The 23,553-nt window shown below is 36.2% G+C and overlaps 1 protein-coding gene across 2 annotated transcripts; it reads left to right on the top strand.

Moving 5' to 3' along the window:
* The first annotated feature begins 2,823 nt into the window (after nt 1–2,823).
* On the top strand, nt 2,824–11,322 carry saal1 (serum amyloid A-like 1). 2 transcript variants are annotated; one of them, XM_079808700.1, is made up of 13 exons: nt 2,824–2,974; nt 3,486–3,679; nt 5,463–5,564; nt 5,646–5,729; nt 5,840–5,919; nt 6,046–6,105; nt 6,201–6,316; nt 7,551–7,713; nt 7,889–7,971; nt 9,669–9,839; nt 9,954–10,147; nt 10,650–10,742; nt 10,830–11,322. In XM_079808700.1, the coding sequence occupies exons 1-13, from the start codon at nt 2,971–2,973 to the stop codon at nt 10,923–10,925; spliced, it is 1,440 nt and encodes a 479-aa protein (XP_079664826.1). In that variant the 5' UTR covers nt 2,824–2,970; the 3' UTR covers nt 10,926–11,322. The 2 variants fall into 2 exon arrangements, with proteins under 2 accessions (XP_079664826.1, XP_079664825.1); XM_079808699.1 differs by having other exon boundaries at nt 2,837–3,327; nt 10,830–11,158.
* Nucleotides 11,323–23,553: the final 12,231 nt, after the last annotated feature.

Here is a 23,553-nt window from a genome sequence, read left to right as displayed (position 1 = left end):
TTTATGATGACACAAATGTGTATAATGACATGGGTATTACAACGTAAACATGGTTTATGAGGACACTTCTTTTGTCCCCATAAAACCAAATAGCTTTAAAAACAAACTAAACAATGTTTTATTAAAAATGTAGAATGTTTCCTGTAATGGGTAGGTTTAGAGATAGGGTTAGTATAGGCGGATAGAATATACAGTTTGTACAGTATAAAAACCATTACGCCTATGGAGTCCCCATAAACCACATATGTGTGTGTGTGTGTGTGTGTGTGTGTGTGTGTGTGTGTGTGTGTGTGTGTGTGTGTGTGTGTGTGTGTGTGTGTGTGTGTGTGTGTGTGTGTGTGTGTGTGTGTGTGTGTGTGTGGACTGGTAATCATCACGTTATGGGGACAAAATGTCCCCACAAAGATAGCAATATCCGAAATCCTCATCCTTGTGGGGACATTTTTAGGTCCCCATGAGGAAAACATCTTATAAATCAGACTAAGTGATGTTTTTTGAAAATGTAAAATTGCAGAATGTCTCCTGTGAGGGTTAGGTTTAGGGGCAGGGGCAGTGTAGGGGGATAGAATATACGGTATGTACGGTATAAAAACCATTACGCCTATGGAAAGTCCCCATAAAAGATGAAAACACTACATGTGTGTGTGTGTGTGTGTGTGTGTGTGTGTGTGTGTGTGTGTGCGTGCGTGCGTGTGTGTGTGTGTGTGTGTTAGAGGGCGGCAGTTCCTCTGTCTCTGAACGGTGTTTGATGAAATGTCTCGAGGTAAATTAGTGTGAATTAAATTTGTATACATGTGTATTCAGGAAATGTATTGTTGCAAGTGCAATTGTTTAGTTTTTTATAGTAAGTTATATCTCTGTTTAGTTTTTTTTTTTAGTTAAGATGTGTGGAAATTACTTAATGTGACTGCAGAACTTTTGGGGACGTTTAATATTGTGCAAACAACTGTTGAAGCCATGTAATAAAGCACATACAAACAGTATTACTTTAATTTAACATGAAGAGTTAGTATGTTACTACCTTGAAAGCGATAACGATGTTTCTTTTGATATTTGACGATAATGGCTCTCCTCCATGTTCTCGTACGTTCTTCATGAAGTAAAAGCAGAGCGCACGCGACCAAGTAGAGTCAGCGTAGCTCGCAGCGCCATCTGGTGGTGAAAATAATAATCACTACACGATTGCTCCTATGTGTTTGCGGGTTGTTCCCTCCAGTCAAGTCGAGTCAAGTCAAGTCAACTTTATTTATATAGCGCTTTTAACAATGTAGATTGTTTCAAAGCAGCTTTACAGTGTTAAACAGGAAAATAATGCAGCATAATTTTATTCAGCTGTATAGCCATTCTGGAAAAAACGCTGATGTCATCAGTTCATTTCAATTATCATACAGTGACAGTGTGGGCTTTAGATCAATAATTCGATCAGTAATTTAGTTTAAATGGTTAATTTAGTTTATTAATTAGATTTATTTCGATGTTTAGTTGAAAATTTTAGTGTTGAGGACAGAACATCAAAAACCATCACCGTGATAACCATTTAATCCGCACAGTCATGCAAAACAGAAGCATAACCAATACACAATGTTCTTCCGCAAAATGCAGTTTTATATTTATGGCATGGTGTTAACAGCTTCTCTGTACATGTATGGCGAGGATTAGTAAAAAATAACATTCAACACTAAAACCTGCACATGAATAATAAACCATTTAGCTGCTGATTTGGAGAATGAGGTAGACTAAACGGATAAAACATTGTCTTGTGTAAATTGTTTTTCTATTCCACTTTTTTTGAAAATAGGATTGAAAATATCAATTGAAAATATCAAATTGAAAATATCATTTTCCAACTCCCCTAGAGTTTTACAGTTTTCGCATCTCGCGCAAAAAATGACCAAAGATTTTTGATATTTTTCCTATTTAAAACTTGACCCTTCTGTCGTGTAGATGGAACGGAAAATGAAAAGTTGCAATTTTCTAGGTGCTGCATAATATCATTGCGCCACTGCACTCATGGTAACGTTACAGCAGCAAAGTTCCTTGATTATTGCGCAGGAATGAGAGCATAGTTCCTAGCCATATTGGTCTAGAAAATAACTACTTTTCATTTTCTGTCTTAGTACACAATGTAATTACAGAAGAGGCAAGTTTTAAATAGGAAAAATATTGAAACTCTTTGGTAATTTGAGCGAGATGCTAATGGTCTAATCAGATTCAATGATCTATGCTAAGCTATGCTAAAAGTGCTACCGCCAGACCCGGAGATCGGCTGAATGGATTCGAAAACGGTAAAACTCAACTGTTTAACTCCACGGGAGTTGGAAAATGAGCCTATTTTCAAAAAAATAATGTGTGTTAAACTCAACTCTGACCTTTCAAAACCATAATGGACCAAAGTGCTGTACATAAATAGCATAGACCTTTACAAAGAGCCAACAAGAATTCTTCCAGCAGGGGGCGCACGGAGGCTCAGAAACCGTCATTGACCTGCATTCAAATCTAATTTTTAGCTCCAAATAGACATTTTTACAACAAAAAAGTGTAACTTAATCGTTTAAATATATTAATGCAGAGGCCTGGTGACTGATATACAAGTTGAATTCCGACTAAAAACAATCTAAAGCCCCATCTCATCCTAACCAGATAAGTAACCCATCTGACAGTGCTTCTGTTCCGTTTCTGGACAGTCATTTTCAGCTGAATAATTACACTGAAACACTTTAAAAGCCATTAAATTTAAAATGTATATTTAAGAGTAAACTCTTTTAGTTCTCTGTCATTTTCGTGCAAATGCCACTCTACCCACTTTTATTTCCTCCATTCCTTCCCATCATGCTCTGTGGAGTTGTGAGCGGAAGTATTCACTTTTGTGCGCTTATTCAAAACGTTAAGCAAGCCATGAAGCTTAAAATTCATTTTTCGCATTGATATTTCTTAGCTTTTTAGCGTTGTGGTTGTGTAAAGTCATTATTAATGGGTAAGTCCCGGATGCGTGCGTCTTATTAAGCTAGTGTTGCTACTCTCTGCAGTCAATGTTTATTTAAATAAATCAATATTTGCCACGTTGTTTAACGTGTATCTTTACAAAAATAAACCGGCAAAACTTTTCGAGCAAACATACACAACTGTTGTAAGCACGAATGTCACATATTTTGCTGAAGCGTGGTGGACTCGCGTGTTAAAGGATTATTGACGCGTTATTTACAGTAAACATGTACGCATTTGCTTTATGATATCGAGTTATCCATGCATTTATGTCATGCACGATAAGTGAATGCATACATGTAGTCATCTACAGTTAGTTTTGCATGCATTTGGTATGCATTGGAGGTTTGTGCATACATTTATTTTGACCTGTTTGTTTTTTTCTCCTATGAATATGAACATGACTATCTGATGGTTATGCATATGCATGCATGCGTTTTTAACCTCATCATCCCTTCGAGGTTTGTTCATGCATTTATGTCATATACTGATTTGTTCATCAGAGCCCAGTGACAGATGCTCTCAGGAGGACGGAGACAGTTGTGGATCCTCAGCCACAGGTTCGCCAGAGTTGGACCGCAACCCTTCGCCTCCACCTGAGGAAGATGAGACTGAGGCCGGTGAGGAGGCGGACGCCATCGGGGAGACGGTGTACAGCAAACACTGGCTCTTCAGCACCCTGACCCGCCTTATTCAGGTATCCCATGTATGCTAGACTTGTGTGTCATTGACCTCCAATTTTTTTTGTTTAAAATATATATATTTTTATTAAATACTAGTCAAAAGTTTGGTATCATTACTATTTTTAGTCTTTTATGCTAATCAAGGCAGCATTTATTTGATCAAAAAAAAAAAAAAAAACAGCAGTAATATTGTGAAATGTTATTGCAATTTAAAATAATGGTTTTCTATTTTAATATACTTTTAAAATAAAATAAGCTGAATTTTCAGCATCATTACTCCAGTCTTCAGTGTCACATGATCCTTCAGAAATCATACTAATATGCTGATTTATTATCAATGTTGGAAACTGTTGTGCTGCTTAATATTTTAATTAAAAGTAAAAAAGAACAGCATTTAAAATATAAACCTTTTCTAACAATATAAATCTTTACTCTCACTTTTTTAAATCAATTTAACACATTTCAAATTTCGTTCAAATTATTGACGCCAAACTTTTGAGCAGTAGTGTATATTGTTACAAAATATTTCTATTTTAAATAAATGCTGTTCTTTTAAACTTTTTATTCATCAAATAATCCTGAAAAAAGTATCACAGGTTATAAAAAATATTAAGCAGCACAACTGTTTCCAACAATAATAATAAATCATCATATTAGTATGATTTCTGAGCGATCAAGTGACATTGAAGACTGGAGTAATGCTGCTGAAAATTCAGCTTTGCATCATAGAAATAAATGATATTTTAAAGCATAAATTAAAATATAAAACCATTATTTTAAATTGTAATAATATTTCACAATATACATTTTTTTCTGTATTTTTGATCATATAAATGCAGGCTTGATGAGCATGAGACTTCATTCTAAAAAATTAACGCGTGTGTGTGCACGTGCATCCGTTAGTGCGCGTGTGTGTGTGGGTAAGCCAAGGTCTTTGGTATTTCATTAAAGCAGCACTAGGTAACTTTTCAACCTTTATAATATATTTTCAAACCTCTTGTGATGATACATCGACTTACAATAGGTTGAATGACACGTCTGCCATAGCCTGACGGGGTCTGTATCGTTTTTAATCGTATTTTTAAACTTCAGGTTTCGGGTAGTAACCCGAGAAAAAAAAGAACTACAAAATTCGACTGCTTTACAGCATATACGTCACTTCCACCACCATCCCCACTTCCTTAAATTCGGACGTGCGAGCCAAACTATCATTTGTTTGCCGAATGTGATAGTCATGGCCAAAGCAGCACAGGAAAATAAGAAAGTAAAGGTTTTGTCGGAGGTAAGCAAAAAGAGGAAACGAGAAAGTGATCGGATTGAAGGCAGGACGAGGATCAACATTGGGCCAGCGTTTGCTCGCGGGCGTGAGCTGAAGGAGGAGGGGCTACATTCTTGCAAGTAAATACATATGATAAGACGTACAAAATAATATTTTAGGATACCTAACATGTCTGTGATATTGGTTTATTTGTCTTGCCTCAAGCTATAATGCAAATCGATTTTTCAAATTTGCAGATTCCCAACTGTAGGGGGACCCCGAGAGCAAAAACTACCTAGTGCTGCTTTAAAAGTAGCTTTTTATGTATTTTTTAGTTTTATGTTTTGTGGTTATATTTTTAATTACATTTAAATATAATTTGAGCCCCTTTTATGTTTAATTTAATATATAAATACATTTTATTCTTTATTTTATATGTAAAATAAAACCAAAGCACATATATATATATATCATAAAATGCAAAAGACATCAGCTCCTCCATTTCTTTCTTAATATGTACATGTGTATATTATTTACAGATGGTGACAGATCAAGAAAGTGGACCGAGTGATTCTTCCATGGAACTGACGGATGATCTGGAAGAGGACTTATGTAAAGTATGGGACATGGCTATGGATAAGGTAAACGCACTGCATTCAGCACCCTCCTCCATGGCCATCATCATCATCCATATACACACATTACATGCTTTTTCTCTCCAGGACGTGGCGGTCTTTCTTCAAGAGTTCAAGGCTCCAGACATTTTGCTGGGTGTGATCGCAAAGTCGCGCAGTCCGCGGCTCACTGTAAGTCATTACACAACTGTAACTTCCCTACATGTTGCTCGAAAGGCTGAATTAAATGTCATATTTCCCTTGCTGCTTGCTTATGACTTCATACATTTGTTACGTTACAGGAAATCTGTGTCGGTATTCTGGGTAATATGGCCTGTTTCCATGACACATGTGTCTTTCTCAGCCAGAACTCTGACTTGGGGTGAGATGGACACACACAGAGCATCTTTCTCCTTTTCTGTTTCTCTTCAGATTAATTCAATACTTTTATAAATACAGTACTATTAATTCTGTTAAATTAAACGGACATGTTCTCTGGATATCTCAGCGCTGTGTTACTTCTGCTGCTCGGAGACAATGACCCACCTACACTCTTGGAAACTTGCAGGTCAGTTCTGATGAAGCCCTGTTACAAAACTATTTCTCAATATATGACACATTTGACTTTCTCTGAATGCCGGTGTGTGTGTGTGGCTTTCTTAGGCTCCTGCTAACATGCTTGTCTCAGCCTGATGTCGCCCCTCTGTGGCTAGAGAGGATACGGCAGCAGCCCGCGGCGTGTGGCAGTCTGTGTTTCATCATGAGCAGCTCCACGAATGGTCAGTGATGTTTAAAGATGTTGCTAATGCTACTTTCAATGAATAGGGCAATAAAGTGCCTGAAACTCTTAAGAAATAAAAAACGACTTTAATTCGTATTAATGTATTCATATTTATTTTCATTTTCTTGTGTGTGTGTTTTGTTTTTAGCAATAAACATTTATGTTTGTTTATGTAATTTAAAAAGTTTACTGTATTTATTCATGAATGTTCAGCAGCCACTACTAGACTGGAGTGTCACATGATCCTTTAAAAAAGAATTTGAATGTGCTGATTTGCTGCTCAATTTGGTGCTTATTAGAAATAAACATTAAAACATGTAAAAAATATTATTATTATTTATTTATTAAAAATTGTGTGTGTTGTTTTTAGCAATAAACATTAATTAAACATTTAAAATCATTATTAACTTTATTTATTTACATTTTCTTGTGATTTTTGTTTTGTTTTATTAGCAATAAACATTTATAATAATAATTATTATTATTAAAAAAATGTATTAGGTTTTTTTATTAACGTTATTTTTAACTTAAATTTTTCTTGTGTGTTTTTATTTTGTTAGTTTTTTACATTAGATTATTATAATTTATTATAATTTGTATTAACTTTTTTCACTAGCTTGTTTGGGACTGAATGTTGGCTTGTAGTTGTTGCTGATGAATTTATATTTTCTATAAATTAAAGGGAATTGTTTGATTCGTTTTTTTACTATAACTTAAAATAGCTAAATATATACATTTTTTGAAATGTTCATATTTAACATATAAAATATAATAAAGTTAGTTTTAATCATAATTTAATATTTTAAATGTAACATAAAATTTATTAAATTAATTGAATATTAGTTTATATCAAAATAAAAACCAAATTTTTAAATATAGATATCTGATGTTTATTTTTATTATTTGTAGTATTATCTTTTTCACATTTATCTATTTTCATTTTATTCGTTTTTTTGTGGTCAAAAATAAACATTAAATAAACATTTAAAATTATTATTAACTTTCTTACGTTTTTTTATGTATATTTTTCTTGTTTTTACCAATAAACATAATTTAATGTTATATTAAATGTAATATTTTATATTAAGTTTGCAGGTTTCCGACAAAAATACAGATATTTGATGTGCTTGAAAACCTTTAATGCAAGTTTAATTAAATATTAGCTAATAGTTTATCAAAAATAGTGTACCTCTTAAGTATTGTGACACCAAAGTCCAAATGTCTCTCTGCAGTGGATTTGCTGGTCAAGGTTGGGGAGCTGGTGGATAAGCTCTTTGATGAGGATGAGGAGATAATGAAGAGTTGGGTGTCCGCCCCACCCAGCGAGAGTGACCCACACAAGGACAAACAGCAGGACATTGCGTCCTCTCTGCTTGAGGCGGCCACGCAGCTTAGGTGAGACATTAATTAAGGTGATGAGACCTTCTGCTCGTCTGTCTGTCTGTCTGTCTGTCTGTCTGAGGTGTTTACCAACCTGTCTGCTAGATTAAGAGACGATGATCTACCTTGATTCACATCAGTATTCATTTTGAAATTTGAATTTAGGGATATTCAAATTGTTGTGTTGTAGGTCAGAGAGTCCAGAGGCTCTTGAAGTGTATCTTCATTCGCTCCAGCTTCTGACTACAGTAGAAGAGGGCATGCAGGCTCTGGGTGAGACCCACACACTCATTTGTATTCAGCATGTATATTTTGTTAGGGACAATAACATAATCATACAGATGTTCATGTATTTATTTTAGATAAATTCAGATGTTTCTTCTCTGATAGCCCTTAAAAGATTAGTTCACTCCAAAATGAAAATTTCCTGATAATTTACTCACCCCCATCTCATCCAAGATGTTCGTGTCTTTCTTTCTTCATTCGAAAAGAAAGTCAGTTTTTTTTAGTAAAACATTCCAGGATTTTTCTCCATATAATGGACTTCAATGGCAACCAACGGGTTGAAGGTCCAAATCAATGCAGTTTCAAAGGGCTTCAGAGGCTCTGTATGATCCAAGATGAGAAATAGGGTAATTCGCTAGATAAGACCCTATTCCTCGGCTGGGATCGTGTAGACCCCTTTGAAGCCCTTTGAAACTGCATTGATTTGGACCTTCAACCCGTTGGTTGCCATTGAAGTCCATTATATGAAGAAAAATCCTGGAATGTTTTCCTCAAAAAACGTAATTTATTTTCGAATGAAGAAAGAAAGACATGAACATCTTGGATGAGATGGGGGTGAGTAAATTGTGAACTAATCCTTTAAGGCTCAATTTGTTTAATAAAAAATACAGTAAAAGCAGTACTATTTGAAATATTACAATTTTAAATAACTGATTTCTATTTGAATATATTTTAAAATGTAACCTATTCCTGTGATGTTAAAGCTGAATTTTCAGCATCATTACTCCAGTCTTCAGTGTCACATGATCCTTCAGAAATCATTCTAATATGCTAGTTTTGGTCTAGGGGTATGATTCTTCTATGCATAAGGTCCCGGGTTCAAATCCCGGACGAGCCCCCAATAAATGTTACGACCCCAGATATTGTCTAGGGCAAAGTTCTCAATTCTGGCTCTCAAGGTCCACTTTCCTTCAGAGTTTTGATCCAACCTTAATCAGAGGTCTTTAGGATTACTAGGCTGTGTCCGAAAGTTTTAATTTCTTAAAAAAATGTATGAAATTAAACATGATTAATAAAAAATTATAGCCTGACGTTGTCATACTCAATTCTAGTCAGAATATGAGGCTGATGCTGCTCCATTGGGCTGTGATTATGGGGTGTGTTTCAACTGAACCAGGAAAGACCTCAATTGGATAGACCTACAACCAATCAGAGCAACGGAGCGACACATAGTTGTCAACAGAACTCAACGGCACGCACGCTGGAAGAAGACGAAGATTAGTTTAAACGATATTTGCTGGAGTTGTAAAAAATTATTTAAGGATACATGGAGTACTTACCAACACGATCATCATTTCTGAGAGAAATAGTAAAGGTGAATGCATATACGAACAAGTTCTCCGTTTAGGATTAGAACGAATTCAACCCAAGTGCTCTTTGGTGACGTGGATGATTACGTTACTGTTGATCATCTGTCCATCATCGTATAAAGCCCACCCTGACAATTTGATTGGTCCGAACAGCTCTGGTTCCAGCATAGTTGCTCCACAACGGATCAAGTTCAGACCGAACTTCCCGAACTCAAATGTTGTGGGCGGGGCTAAATTCAGCTGGCATCCAGGCTAAAAAAAATTATATAATGTAATAAAATTGATAAAAATGAATGCTTTTCTATTTTTTGACTGCCCATGTAAAAGGCGAATGAAATATGTAGCAATGTTTTCAGATATTTCCTTTGTCTACAGTATCAGATGGAGCGTGTGGTCGTGCGGTGTGGACATTTGTGTGCAAGATCGTATGTGAGGATTTCTGTCAAGCGGACGACCCTCCTCTCATCCTGCAGGAGCAGAAAGCTCTCCTGGCCCCGGCGCTTGCCCTGCTGTCTGCGTTACACTCCAGTCTGCAAATGGATATCAGTACGAAACACACCCTGACTAAATAACACAAATTCAAATTTATGGGAGGCATTGTTGTTTAAGGTTTGCTCTTATATCGCTGTTTCGGGTTCAATGTATGTTTATTCATTACAGGTGCAGAATTATTAGGAAGTCTTATTCGCATTCTGCAGTTCAACGCTGAATACCATCAGAGCCGGACAGCTGGAAACTCTGAATCAGAAGAGAGACAGAACGAAGAAGAGAAGCAAGTAGAAGATGTACAGCTCAAAGCTTTAGTCGAAACCACTGCTGAGTTCCTCTCAGTCAGCCTTATGGAACTGACTAAGGTGAAATTGCCAGCTATCCAGTTTACAAAATATTAATAAATTGCTAAAATATTATATAATCTTATCATATACTATATCATATAATAAAAATATAATTTAAAAATATTATTCTATGTTACTATATTACATTATATTTATTATAAAAAAATATAAAGTTTAAAAAAAAAATTAAAGATACAAAATTTAAGTTTACAGAATAATAAGAAATTATTACATTCTATTTTAGGGTATGTTTTATGTATTATATTATGAAGAGATAATCAGTGTTATTCACTTCACCTGTCATAATGTTATGCCTGATCGGTGTATATTGTAAAGTCAATTCAAAAAATAAAGTTAAAGCTATCAAGTTTACAAAATATTAAATTATTAAATTCTAATGTAACAGCATATACTACATTATATTATTCTGTATTATAAAAGTATGAAGTACATTCTAAAATGACATTATATTATATAAATAAAAATATTTAAATAGTAAAAAATTCCCTTTAATTTTCAGGATCTGTTATCGTTGGTAGTCAAGGAAGGGCATCTGACAGAGAGAAGCTGTGTGTCTGCTGTTGGCACCCTTGTACCTCAACATATAACAGCTGTACGTTCTTCTCTTTCATTTTTCTTGTTTGTCCTTTCCACTGCTCCCTACAGGCTCTGATTAATCACAGTTCTTCTCATTCTACAGGTCCAGCACCTGGTTGGCTTGTTGTCAGAGGTGGAGCCCAAACTGGCAGACATTATAAAAAAGGACTTTTCCATTTCATCCAATGCGTCAAGCTGAACTCGGCTGGACAAATCCAAAGTGTTCTTTAGCTCCAAGTTCTCAGACCCAAAAGACTGGAGATGAGTTTCTTATCTCCTTGTGAACTGACTCGCCCTTGGTTTAGATACGAAAAAATAGCTTTCATAGTAAACGCTATGCCTTTAAAATGTTTAAATTGTGTATATTAATGTTCTGCTTGTATACACAGACATCTCTATTTAGTAAACATAACCTGTTTTGTACTTCTCCTAAAGTAATCATTTTTATTTTATTCCCGCTCCCCACGTGCACAAAAATTACATTTAATTTCAATTATGCTTCACACTTAAAGATTTCACACATTACCGAAAGGTCACTCAAAACTTTTAAAAATACAACCCCAAATCAGAAAAAGTTGGGACCGTATGGAAAACGCAAAAAAAAAAAAAAAAAGAAGTGATTTCTAAATTTACTTTGACTTGTATTTCATTGCAGACAATATGAACAAAAAATATTTCATGTTTTGTCTGGTCAACTTCATGTAATTTTGTAAATATGCATCCTTTCCGGTCATTCAGACCTGCAACATATTTAAAAAAAAGTTGGGACAGTAAAGCATTTACCACTTTGTAATGTTGCCATTCCTTTTCACAACACTTAAAAGACGTTTAGGGACTGAAGACACCAAGTGATGAAGTGTTTCAGGTGTAATTGTGTCCCATTCTTCCTGCAAACAAGTCTTAAAGTGGGCAACAGTACGGGGTCTTCGTTGTCGCATTTTGCGCTTCAAAATGCGCCACACATTCTCTATTGGAGACAGGTCGGGACTGCAGGCAGGCCAGTCAAGTACCCGTACCCTCTTCCTCCGCAGCCAGGACTTTGTATTGTGTGCAGAATGTGGTTTTGCATTGTCTTGTTGAAATATGCATGGACGTCCCTGGAAAAGATGTCTTCTTGAAGGCAGCATATTATGCTCCAAAATCTCTAAGTGCAAGTTACCTTTGCCAAGGGCACTGACACAACCCCATACCATGACAGACCCTGGCTTTTGGACTTGTTGCTGGTAACAGTCTGGATGATCCTTTTCTTCTTTGGTCCGGAGCACACAGCGTCCATTCCTCCCCAAAAATACCTGAAATACTGATTCATCTGACCACAGTACACGTTTCCACGTTTCCGTGTGATGGTCCATCCCAGATGCCTCTGAGCCCAGAGAAGTCGACGGCGCTTCTGGACACTGTTAACATAGGCTTCCTTTTGGCACAGTACAGTTCTAACTGGCATTTGTGGATGTAACTACGTGTTGGTGTACTTGACAAAGGTTTGCCAAAGTAGTCCTGAGCCCATGTGGTGATATCGCTTATAGATGAATGACGATTCTTGATGCAGTGCCGCCTGAGGGATCGGAGATAACGGTTGTTTAGCTTAGGCTTGCGCCCTTGTCCTTTACGCACTGAAATTCCTCCAGATTCCTTGAATCTTTTAATTATGTTATGCACTGTTGAATGTGAAATATCCAAATCTCTTCCTATCTTTCTTTGAGGAACATTGTTTTTAAACATTTCAATAATTTTCTCACGTATTTGTTGGCAAACTGGCGATCCTCGGCCCATCTTTGCTCCTAAAGGATTAGACCTTTCTTGGATGCTGCTTTTGCACCAAATCATAATTACAATCACCTGTTGACATCACCTGTTTCAAATCACATTATTATTTAACCATTTTACCTCATTACTAGCCCTAAATTGCTCCTGTCCCAACTTTTTTTGAAATGTGTTGCAGGTCTGGATGACAGGAAAGGATGCATATTTACAAATGACATGAAGTTGACCAGACAAAACATGAAATATTTTGTGTTCATTTTGTCTGCAATGAAATACAAGTCAAAGTAAATTTAGAAATCACTTTTTTTTTTTTTTTTTTTTTGCGTTTTCCATACTGTCCCAACTTTTTCTGATTTGGGGTTGTAACTTCCAGCACATGATTGCGAACGTGACGTTTTTTTTACGCACGCTCGGCTTCGTACACTGGAGTGTTCACTGATGTTCGCTGCTCAAAAGCCCCATCAGGTGCCCCTCAAACGTGCGCACCACGTTTGGGTTGTGATCGCCTCCCTCATTTGCTTTCCAAATAGCCTGCGCCATCAGAACGGGGAGAAAGGGACTACTGCGCACTTCCCGCGTATGTGACGCCAGCAGGAATATAGCAGCTCTTTAATTAAGAGTTTGGATTGATATGCAGAGCGCGCTGCATTCTTATGGAAATGTGGCGTGTAGGAGGAGGACCTGAGAGAGACACGGGCAGACACTCAGCTGGGATCTCGACATGGGCTGAATGGAAAGCAGACGGGGGCTAATTTAAATTTTTGAGGAAATCTTGCTCTGCCTAAAAAGGCTAGACGCTCTGCTATACAAGGACTTTTGATTGACGTGTCTGTTTTTAGCTTTACCTGAGGCTGATCTGACAGATAAACCTCAGGCTGAGGAAGCACTTGTGTTGGTTAGATCCAGAACGCTGCGTGTATGAGTGAACGCTAGACTAATACGAGTTGACGGGGGGCTGGTTGAGACGGAAGCAGTGCTGTTCGTGTAGAAGTGAAAGCGTAACAGATGATTGGCAGCTGTCAATCATTTTCTCACTGGCTGATGCCCAGAACTCCTGCTTTGATGACGTGCAAAATTACATAAAATGGTGAACACTCTTCCACATTGTGCACTAACTCGTCTGTTAGTATGTGTGAATGTAAGGCCCTGTTTACACTTGGTATTTAGATGCTTTTTCGTCAATTGGATCTGAAGTGGACGATGCTAAATACAGGTGTAAATGGGGTCCAAAACCCTTTTTCTAACTTCCTAGGCCATTGCTCCAATTTTCACAAATTTAACCAGATCATCTTTAGACCATGCCGACAAAAAGTTATGTAATTCGACTTAAAATATTTTTTTAATTAAAGGGGTCATGAACTGGCTTTTTTTATACTGTTGTCTGAGGTAAACTTATTGCGTTTGCGTGTTTTTTACATTCAAAAACGTCATAATGAATAAGTAATAGGCTATTTTCTGCCCTGGTTTTGAGGCTCTCTCAGGGCACGGTCGGTTTTGATGGGCGTGCCGCACTGAAGACTTGGAAGTAAACGCCCACGGCTAGGATTGGATAAGATTTGCATATTTAATGAGCTTCTGCTCCCCCGTCAGTGACGGCGTGTGGCAAAAGGCAACCAGAATGAATTGCCCAACCCACAGCCAGGGCTCGCAAAATGTCTTTATCAAACAAACACAGATTCATTTCTCATCCACCCGCAATTGATTGGAATTATATATTTTTATTGACGTTACTTGGCCTGCCCGATCGATGAATATAACCGCGAACCGTACACACGTGCGGGCGCCGGCGCCCTTCGAGTCAAGAGAGTGAACAACACACATCAAGACAGTAATGAACCAAGAACACCACAAATAAAGGATTCTCCAGCCTGTGACAGCGTGCTAAGGTATGTTTGGTTAGACACGTACACATAATCCATAGATATCAAATGTACATTCATAGACGGAAAACTAATTATTGTACAGTAATACAGCATTTTCTCCGTCATACAATAGCCTATATTTCAAAATGAATTGCATGCCATTTAGCAACACAAGCGTCAAGCATTTATTAATATGATATTCAGTGTGCAACAAGTGTCTTATGGCAGCCGCCGAGCACAGAGTAACGTTATAACATCATTTTCAACACACTCAAATGTATCTAATATGATAAAACAGCGATGCGTTACCCCACATGCACATAAGCGGCGACTGTGGTATAATAAAAGCTCTGCTGCTCTCCAGCTGTGTCACACGTCTCTCTTTAGCAGTCGCTCCAGCGGCCACGTTGCGCTCCCACAACACTCGGTCCTCTCAGCGTCATCAAGCTACGCCTTTGTTTTGAATAGGCGACCTCTAGTGGCGAAAAACTACATATTGTGCCTTTAATTTGCCAAAGCACACTCGAATAACGCGCAAACGAATTCGACGAAGAGCACACCAAAATGAACGTAAGGGTTTATCTCTCCAGCACTATAGCGTATTCTGACCAAACTTGGTTTGTGTTATGATAAGCAGGACTTGAGAGCACCTGCATAGTTTTGGTGCAGTGCCATCTAGTGTTCAGGAGATATGAAAAAATTCTCTGGTCTCTTTAGATTCGGTGCGGAGTCGAACAAAGCGTAATTTTCCCATACCAGCCATTTTGGGGCGTTTTCCATTTGGAATTTTGTCGGAAAATGCTACATTTTACAAACTCATTGCCATATCATTACAGAACTTGTACCATGCCCTGAAGGTACTCAAAGTTTTGGGGCAGTGCCACCTTGTGTTCAAAAGTTATAATTAAATTTCCAAAAATGCTAAAATCAAAAATGATTTTCACAGAAATTTAATCGTATCATCTTCAGACCATGCTGACAAAAAGTTATGGATTTCTTGTTGATAGACTATTGATGTGCATGATGCACATAAAGTTATAATGAAATTTCCAAAAATGCTAATAACTTTTGATTCAATTAGTTTATTGTTATGAAACTGGTCTTAATAGATTCCTTGGGTCATCTACTTTTTCGAACTCCTCTTATACCGATGATCCGATTTTCACAGAAATTTAATCGTATCATCTTCAGACCATGCTGACAAAAAGTTATGGATTTCGTGTCGATAGACTATTGATGTGCATGATGCACATAAAGTTATAATGAAATTTCCCCCCAAAAAATGTAATAGCGTTTAAAATAAATTAGCCTATTGTAATGAAACTGGTCTTAGTAGATTCCTTGGGTCATGCTGAGAACATGGATATAAATTTTGCTATAGTCGGCCAAACTTCCTGTCCGCCATTTAGATTTTTTTTTAAAAACCTACTTTTTCCAACATCTCCTCCACCGTTTTGCATAACTTTGCATGTGTCATTGTTACCAAGTTACTCCAACCACACCACATAATTTGGTCACAGCGCCACCTATTGGTCGAAAGTGATAAATCATTCAATCAAATTACTAGTGACTGTATTTATGATTTTTCAGCCATTTTGCCTGAAATGATCCCAATATGTCTTTAATTGCTCATTGTTGCAGTTGGTCTGAGGCTCCCAGCCATGTTAGCGTGACTTATCATGGCTAATTGATATTTTATTCATACAGTACCGCTCAAAAGTTGTTGTTTTTTTAATCAACTTGGATGCATTAAATTGATCCAAAGTGACAGTAAAGACATTTATAATGTTACAAAAGATTTCCATTTCAAATAAATACTGTTCTTTTAAACTTTCTATACATCAAAAATCGAACCATCATGGTTTCGACAAAAATATTAAGCAGCACAACCGTTTTTATCATTGATAACAATAAGAAATGTTTCTTTAGCAGCAAATCGGCATATTAGAAGATTGAAAATTCAGCGTTGCCATCACAGGAATAAATTATTATAGTTATTTTAAATTGTCATTATATTTCATCATTTTTGATCGAATAAATGCATCCTTGGTGAGCATGAGACATCCTTCAAATACATAAAAAATCTTCCTGACCCCGAACTTTTGAATGGTAGTGTACATTTGTATTTAATTGTAGACTTTTTTACTGTGAACAAGACATCCAAATGTATTGCTTCATTGGCACATGTAACTCCACTGGAAACATTTTTGTCTTAGCAATCTTTCATCAAAGCGTGTATCTGAAAACATTCCTTTTCGGCAGCTGTCATAAGCCCCCAGTTCTCCAACCACCTACACACATTTTGGTATGGAACCTCTTTTTACTATCCACTTAATGAATCAGTTCCAGTTCTATATATTTTTTCACATTTACTGTGGGTGTTGTTAGCTTTAAGTGTGGCCTAAAAGTTTTGTCTGACTCATTGTCGTTATATAGTGGTAGCCGCTTTATTACGGTTCATATAAATTCTGTGGCATCTTTACGATTGATTACCTCAGAAATTCCATTTGATGAATAGACTGGATCGGGTAGGAACTCGACAATGCATGTCATTAAACATGAATAAGGTCTTTGGAGTAGTTAGTAGTCACGTGACACGCGACCACACGTCGCCATTGTGCACTCTGGCACGTACGTCTCTTTTTTCACTCGTTCGCCCAGCTGCTTGTGCAGTCAGAGCTCATTAAAGGCCGTGAGGCGGCCTCTCATCAGAGCCTCCTTCAGCTGCTGTTTATCTCCCCTGTCAACAGCAACACAATGAAACTTTCTTTCGGTTCACGCTGGATTTCCCAGAATAACTCTGATGCCATCTCATACGTGATGGTCGGTCCCAACTGCTTAAAGATGCATTCTGTTATTATTTACACAACCTCGTGTCGTTCCAAATCTATGTGATGGAGGAAAGTTTTTCTATCTTTCCATACAAGGACAGTTTAGCAACCACAGCCTTCAAACTAAAAAAAGAAATACAAAACAATTTAAACGTATCATAACTGTAGTCCATCGTCAACTCGTATTAAAGATTCCAAATAATTTGAGCCATTTATGTGTGAAGAACAGAAAACGAAATTAAATGATGTCAATTGTTTTTGCATTCAGATTAAGAAATTATGTCTTGAAGACCGAGTAATAACTATTTGGTTAAAACACACTCAATTAAACCAACTCTCTTTTAGTTTTTTAATCATTTATATTTTATTTTATAATATTTATTTCACTATATATATATATATTAGATAGATAGTGTGTATATTCTTTAGTATTATTTTAAAAGCAGTCACTATAATTAGATACACATGTAATTTAACCTGTCCTCAGCATGAGGTCACAATGTAAAACTACCAAACAAAGTGTTTAAAAATGCAACAAATAAAAAAAAACACAGTTACATTAAAAGGCGAAGATCTTTAAGATATCAAACAATACAAAAAGTAAATATTGAATTATATTTCCATTCAAAAATATCTATAAAAGTTGTGTCCTCACTTTGCGTCAACTCCATCAGGATTTTTTATAATTCTGAATAAATCAGGCAGTGTCATGGGCAGCTTTAACTCTGAGGAGCATTCACTATTTCCTGCTCATTGTGGATCTCACAGTAGGACACATAGTCCTGTACGTCATAGATTTTTTAAATATTTTAAACAAACAATATTGATGCCATTTTGATCTACAACTGAGGGAAAAAACGAAATTTCTCCTCTGTAGAACACGTGGTTAAGGTGGAAATTTTTTTTAAATTTCTCAACTCCGTCAGACGTTAACTCCGCCATGTTTTATGAATGATGGTTAACAAGTACTCTAAAAAATACTGTATAATGTGATGTAATGTTTTTTGCATATGGGGAATTCTTCTAATGCTGTAATATTTACATATACTGTATATTTGACCCCATCAGTATTTTACTCCGTCAGGTGTATTATTCTTTTTTCAATTTATCTACATGATAAATAAGAACTACATGATATAAGAACATTGGTGATACATGTTTAATATTAAAAGGAGGGAGGAGAATTAAGAAATTTAGGAATCAGGTTGTTCATAATAGTGTCCTTTACTGAACACCATTATTACATAACTGAAGTTTTTACATTGTTTTTGGATGGATTCAGTGAAATTAGCATGCTTTTAAAGGCCCCCTGAAATCAAAATTGAAGCTTTTAGTATGATTATGTTAGCCTTACGGTTAGCTGGTATATGTTCCAAAACAATGACAAAATTCGCATTTAGGAGATATAAGCATTCAAACTGTGGCTTTACCAAACAGAAAGGCTCTAGTCAAAAACTGTGATAATAACGAAGCGCTATTGGCTTTTTTAAAAAAGGGGAGGAGCTGCTAACAGTATTGAGTGAATAAATATTCATTTTTAGAAAAAATATAAGAAATATACGTATATATATATATATATATATATATATATATATATATATATATATATATATATATATATATATATATATATATATATATATATATATATATATATATATATATATATATATATAGGGACCACTTTTATATTTTAAAAGGTCTTTTTATTATTTGTATCCGTATTATTATTTTTTGTATTATTGTGTATGTGTATATACACAGACAAATTGTAAAAAACAAAAACAAAAAAAAAGATCAGTTCAACTTAAAGTAACCTGGTTGCCTTAAAATTGAGTTCATTGAAATAAAAATTTTTAGTTAATACAATGAAGATTGGTTTTGGAAACTCAAAACATTGTTATCTGAACCACAAAAACTTCTAAGTTGATTTGACAACAAAAAAAACGTATTTATATATATATATATATATATATATATATATATATATATATATATATATATATATATATATATATATATATATATATATATATATATATATACATATATACATATATATATATATATATATATATATATATATATATATATATATATATATATATATATATATATATATATATATATATATATATATATATATATATATTGTAATTAAATATATTTATTATATAATATATTTGTGCATATTATTGGGAACAATGATACTACTTTTTACTAATATATTATATTAATATTTATAAAATCAAACTCTTATATAAACTGCCTTTTGTGTAGGGGAAAAAGAGCAGTGGTCCAATTCTTCTTTTGAGTTCCACCGACGAATAACAGGTTTTGAACAACATGACGGTAAGTAAATAATGACACAACTGTCATGTTTGAAGTGAACTAATGCCCCCCCATTTCTTTCTTTGTTTGCGTTTAAGCTTGTTTATCTTGTACCTGACAGGATAAGAAGTGTAAAGAAGGAAGTGTCTTTTCAGTGTTAGGAAGCATTCAGGAACATTTTGATGTCTATCAGTAATGACAGCCCATCCGCAAGAACGGAAACAGGGTCTGGTGAACTAGCGACCCTCTTGGCCTTTGAAATGTCAGAGCTGAGTGATTTCTCAGCCAGAACCTGACAGCCATTTAAATGACAACAAGCTCATACTGGATTTGCTGTGCTGTTTGCGGGCGTGTGCGTATTTGTACGAGTGCACTGTATGTACAACTTGTGCCAGCCGATAGCATATGTTTTGTGTTTGTTCTGTCAGAGGTGGAGCTCTTAAAAAGATCCTCTTCCCACACCAATGACGCACAAACGAGTCAACATACATATAAATATAACTTGCTTGAGTACACAATTTTGTTTGTCATTGGAATATTATTTGATGCTGAAGGTGATGCGCACTACCAGTAAAATGTATGCCTTATTATGTCCTGAATATTGTTGCTTTACAATTCAAACTCATGTTGTTATAGTTGATGGCATACAGCGGCCTGCTGAACTCATTTATAATGCAAAGCAGCTTTTCGCATAGAACAGATGCTGTGCGTCCAGTTCTTGATAGAAACGCTTCAGGGTCGTTGCTTAATAGTCCAAGTCAAAAAAAGTTGTTTGTGAGAATTATATGGTTCCATGAAGAACCTTTCACATTCATTACACAGAATACTTTTATAGTGGAAAAAGGTTTTTTAACCCCTTTAGTGTCAAGGATCGCCGACGGATTACTTTTGTTCAACATTCACTGCTCGTGAAAACATCACACACTTAAAGGGATAGTTCACCCAAAAATGAAAATAAGCCCATTATTTACTCACCCTCAAGTCATCCTAGGTGTGTATGACATTCTTCTTTCAGACGAATAAAATCGGAGTTATATTACAATAGTCCAGGCTAATCCAAGCATTAGAATTGGATTCATAGTTGCTCTGTTTTTTAAGTCCATAAAAAGTGCATCTGTCCGTCAAATAACTGCTCCACGCGGCTCCGGGGTGTTAATAAAGGCCTTCTGAAGCGAATCAATGCGTTTGTGTAAGAAAAATATTCATATTTAAAACTTTATCAAGTAAACTTTCGGCCCACCGCCTTCTGTGGAAAAGTGTTGAATGTTGAAAGTGAAACTCAAGATGCGTACGTGACGTCATGACGGGCCTACCTGGTCGCGTTAGTCTTTCGATCAGCAGAGGAACTTTCAACAATTTTTCCATAAATTGAACAGGGAAGGCGGTCGGCCGAAAGTTTACTTGATAAAGTTTTAAATATCAAAGTCAACCATCTTACGTGACTCAAAACTGCCCTCCTGCATGACGCTGTCCTCTGTTTACTTCCTTGTCCTGTGTTCAATGAAGAACGAAACAATTCTACATTTCTTCACGGGAAATAAGCTAATAAACACACGATAACTATGCCATACGTTTTTTTGTGTAATTTTCAGATGATTTTGGCTATTTTTTTATCAATAATGGATGTTTACATTATAAATGCTAAGCAGCTGTAGCGATTAGCTCCATATAAAATGCTAAATATAACATGTTTTTACATCATCATATGAATGAATTCCCCATTATATTGCGACAGGAAGCTAATACAAACACTCGATGGTGGTCTAAAGTGACATTTTGAGTGAAAGTGTAATTTTAATCTTTTAAATTGTGTTATGTAGCTTGATGCTAACTGTAGCTCTAATGCACCTGTTGTGCCAGGAGCTTTATCTATTTCACAATCTATTTTGTTACAAGAATTCACATGCGGTTCCAAGGATATGCTTTATTTTGTTTGTTTTCTAGACTATAGATAACGTGTGGATTACTGTAAAGTGTTGTTAATGGGCAATAGTGATGCGCGGGTCGGCTTTTTTTCCAACCCGCGGGTCCTGCTTTTATGAAATTATTTGGCCCGCCCCAGCCCGCACCGCACCAGTGTATCAATTTTAAAACCCGCCCCGCCCCGCCCCGCATCCGCGACCATTAATCATAAATCAGGTCATATTAATAACAAGATAATGATAAAGATTTTCAACCTTTAATTTTCACCAAAGTAGCGTTTGGATCTTGAAGGCTTAACCATTTTTTATTTCAGATTTGTATAGGCAGTTTATAGCCTACGCTACATAACCACTAAACTTTTGTTTTATTTAGCACACAGAAATGTTCATAGCGTGTTTACATTCGCTGTGCAAAAAAAGAATGGCGTCCACTGTACCAGGGTTTAATCTATTTCGGCTAGACTCCAGCACCTCGTCTTCCATCTTCACTTTTATCTCTCCGTTTTTGTTGTCGTGGCTGCCGGTGGTGGGAGCTGCTCGGCGCGCAGCTGTCATGACGTGCCGCGTGATGCCAAAGGCTTGGGGACATCATGCAAGTTACGTTGCTACGGCTTTCATATTGTAACCTTATCAAAAAAACCTAATAAAATATGAAAATAGATACTCCCAAATATTTTATATAGGCTATAGGGAATTGCAGGCAACATACATAGATTTTTTTATTTTGTTTTTAATGACCCGCCCCGCAAATAAGTGAAGATTTCTTAACCCGCCCCAACCCGACCCGCAGGTTACCCGCGGGGCCCGCGGGTTATGAGACGACCCGCGCATCACTAATGGGCAAGCCATCGCCAGAATAAAGGCTATAATGGCTGAATACAAACACAAGAATAACGATAAAAGAATAATGAGGATTAAGTCTCATACCGCCAGAAGTGTGAAACGTACAGTTGAGAAAAATAGAGCAAGTTCACCTTGCCAGACATTAGACAAAAGACTGCAAATTGGTGTTTTACAGGGCAATAACATATTTGATTAGCATCAACCTTCTGTAAAAACTCCCCAGACAAGGTCTTACAATATTATTCGTAGAATGCATAATTTTAGAGATATCATCTTCAGATTTGAAATGAAGCATGACCACACTTGTGGTTTCACTTTAGTTGTGGTTAGAAGTTGTTATACTACATTATCATAGTATTTTATACATTTAAAAATATATTATTAATATTTATTTTTTTATGTTTGAGCCTATATATCTCTATATTAATAACAGTCTGAGTAATTCTGAGTCTTCAGCTGTAAACTCTCAAGTGTTGGCTTTCTTGGTTATTCGTCTATTCAGAAAGACTTATGAGTAGCTAGCAGTCTTTTTATTTTGGGTATGTCAAAATGCCCCACTTGCCAAAATGGGGGTGACAGGCAAGGGGTTAAAGAACTGTTCACTGAAAGATTCTTTTTTAGAGAACCAACTATGGTTCTTCAATAGCATCACTGCAAAACCCCCTTTTTAAGAATACAAACGAAATGTGAGGGGAAATCCACTGGTCGTCACACTCCAGTAATGTGTTTGTGTGTGTAACTGGTTTACTTTGTGTCCTCAAGTGCACTGTAGAGTTGGTATCATAATTAAGATTAAGGCGGATCGCCAAGCTCCGGTATCACACTATGTGAGTGTAAATCCCTTGATTGAATTGAACAGAATTGGGCCAGGTTATCAGTGCGGGGTCTGTCTAGGATGGGCATGTTCTCTGTGCCACCTGCTAAGAGTACTCACACACTTTCCCTTGCCTCAAGCTCCTCTCTCTCTCTCTCTGACACACTGGTATTTTAATGATCTGCCTCTTCAAGGAAATTCATTTTCTGCAAACATTGTAAATGCATAATTTAGTAATACACAACTCCCAAATATAAAAACATCTAGAATAGTTAATAGAAGTTGTTTACATTTGTTATTATTGAAATGTTATGTGCTTTGAGACATGAGGTAATTGAACACCATCTCTCGTGTCTCAAAGCTAGCTTGCTATTGCAAGCCTCTCCGAAATTGCCTTCCCTGCATATCGATCAAGCATAACATTATGGCCACTTTTGCTGCCAAAACAGCCCTGACCCAT

The sequence above is a fragment of the Gobio gobio genome (assembly GCF_949357685.1).
Source record: "Gobio gobio genome assembly, chromosome: 25".
Lineage (NCBI taxonomy): Eukaryota > Metazoa > Chordata > Actinopteri > Cypriniformes > Gobionidae > Gobio > Gobio gobio.
Note: the sequence above shows the minus strand (reverse complement) of the source record. Positions and strands in the feature narration are given on the sequence as shown.

What these genes read in the sequence shown, in the direction of transcription:
- saal1 (XM_079808699.1), top strand. Translation starts at nt 3,306, where the DNA reads ATGCATTTGGTATGCATTGGAG. An exon ending in GCATTTGGTATGCATTGGAG is followed by an intron (nt 3,328 to 3,485) that starts GTTTGTGCATAC and finishes TTTGTTCATCAG; the next exon opens with AGCCCAGTGACAGATGCTCT. An exon ending in CGCGCAGTCCGCGGCTCACT is followed by an intron (nt 5,730 to 5,839) that starts GTAAGTCATTAC and finishes GTTACGTTACAG; the next exon opens with GAAATCTGTGTCGGTATTCT.